Here is a 1,574-nt window from a genome sequence, read left to right on the forward strand (position 1 = left end):
AAATAGATGCTCAGAAGGTTTATTTTCTTTTTTTTTTCAACAACGTATCATAAATGGACAATGCAACTTCTTTGTCCGCGTTATTGATGTATAGAGCCATCACGTTTGCCATGCTCGTCAGCACAGTGTTGAGTGCCTTATTCCCGATAATGGGAATCGTTTCTTGATTTTCCTGGAATAAATTGCGAACATTCATGAGCAACTTCCCAATTTTGGATTCTGGATTGATTTGAATGGCTGTCACTGATGCCAAATCCAATTCTTCAGCTTCGCAAACTTTGATTGCGATTGTTCGAAAGAGAAGTGAGGCTGTTCTTTCGTCATTGGTGGTATCATTGGTAGGACTCGTGTCGGCAAGAATCCACACGGTTATTGGTCCTAAACGAAGGTCGCTGGTCACGCTGCTGCAAGCACGCAAAAACTGATACGTTGATGGGTCATTGAATTATGAACGAACTTGTCGAAGCTGCGCCAATTCGTCGAACACATACAGGGGATAATTCACCAATGCTGTCCCGGCGTTTTTCTCGATTTTTTTTTTCGACCCATTCATTCAACATTTTTACAACCCTTTGATCGAGATAAATTCGAGTTGCCTTGGTCGGAGAGAATCCATTGTTGCTCGACGCTCCAATGGTGCGAATATGATGAACATCCTAGCGAATTGTTGAGGTGAGCAGAGCATTGAAGGATATCGTGCGTATCACAAGCTTGTTCATGTTGTCGTTTTCCATGACACAAACTTGCACATCTCGGTATTGGGCGTCGTCGTCTTCAGGAATGGATGACGCGGGAGCACCTGCTTGAATCGTTCAAAATGCGCATCAAGGCAAGGCAGACGAGGGTAGATTTCGGTGCAATTCACCAATAAACATTGAGCATGGTTTACAAGAATAGCACCTTCAAATATTCTTGAACAATAATGCGCAAGCCATCTTCGCTGTGTCCAATCTGCGTTCAAGAATTTGCAAATGCTGTCTGTGAGCTCCATATACGATTTCTTATCTGCCCATTTCTTCCATCGTGTTAGGGAGATGGCTTGATCAAATTGCGGGGTATGATTAACTGGCTCCAATTTTCCTTCTAATCCAATCATTTCCTTGAAGGTTCGTTTGTTTGGCGCCGAAAAGGATTGAAATTGTGGGAACGGTTGGTCAAATTGTAATTCCAGCAATCTCGAGATGTTCCTTGGGGCACCGAGCAGATAATGATGTTCGCCGTGATGATCTTTAAACAACAAAGGATGTGCATCCACCAGTTGTGCAGCAAGGAGCCTGTTTTCTGCATTATCAGGCGAAAGATGCCTCACATCAAGAGCCAAAAGTAGACTGTTGTGATACTCCTGTGCCGTATTTGTGAGTGAATTCTTAGGAATTGGCAAATCCCTTGTTGGCAAAATGTCGTCAACTTAGGACACGGTGACATTTCCGGTGGCATCGTCTTCAAGACTTTTTTCATTTTTTTGGTTATGCGTGTGCACATGTCGCTCAAAGTCATCAGCGTAGATGTATTCGCCAGCACAAACAGGACAGATCAAATAACCTTGAACATTCCTCACGACTTTGATTGACTCT

General features: G+C 43.3%; 1 protein-coding gene across 1 annotated transcript; it reads right to left on the bottom strand.

The window, feature by feature from the left end:
• Positions 1 to 656: 656 nt before the first annotated feature.
• VTP01DRAFT_7274 (uncharacterized protein) lies at positions 657 to 875 on the bottom strand (the record flags this gene model as incomplete). Its single annotated transcript, XM_069386268.1, has 2 exons — positions 657 to 799; positions 866 to 875. The coding sequence occupies 2 exons, from the start codon at positions 873 to 875 to the stop codon at positions 657 to 659; spliced, it is 153 nt and encodes a 50-aa protein (XP_069234428.1).
• Between the last annotated feature and the right edge of the window lie 699 nt (positions 876 to 1,574).

The sequence above is a fragment of the Rhizomucor pusillus genome (genome assembly GCF_041956525.1).
Source record: "Rhizomucor pusillus strain CBS 183.67 unplaced genomic scaffold VTP01scaffold_37, whole genome shotgun sequence".
Lineage (NCBI taxonomy): Eukaryota > Fungi > Mucoromycota > Mucoromycetes > Mucorales > Lichtheimiaceae > Rhizomucor > Rhizomucor pusillus.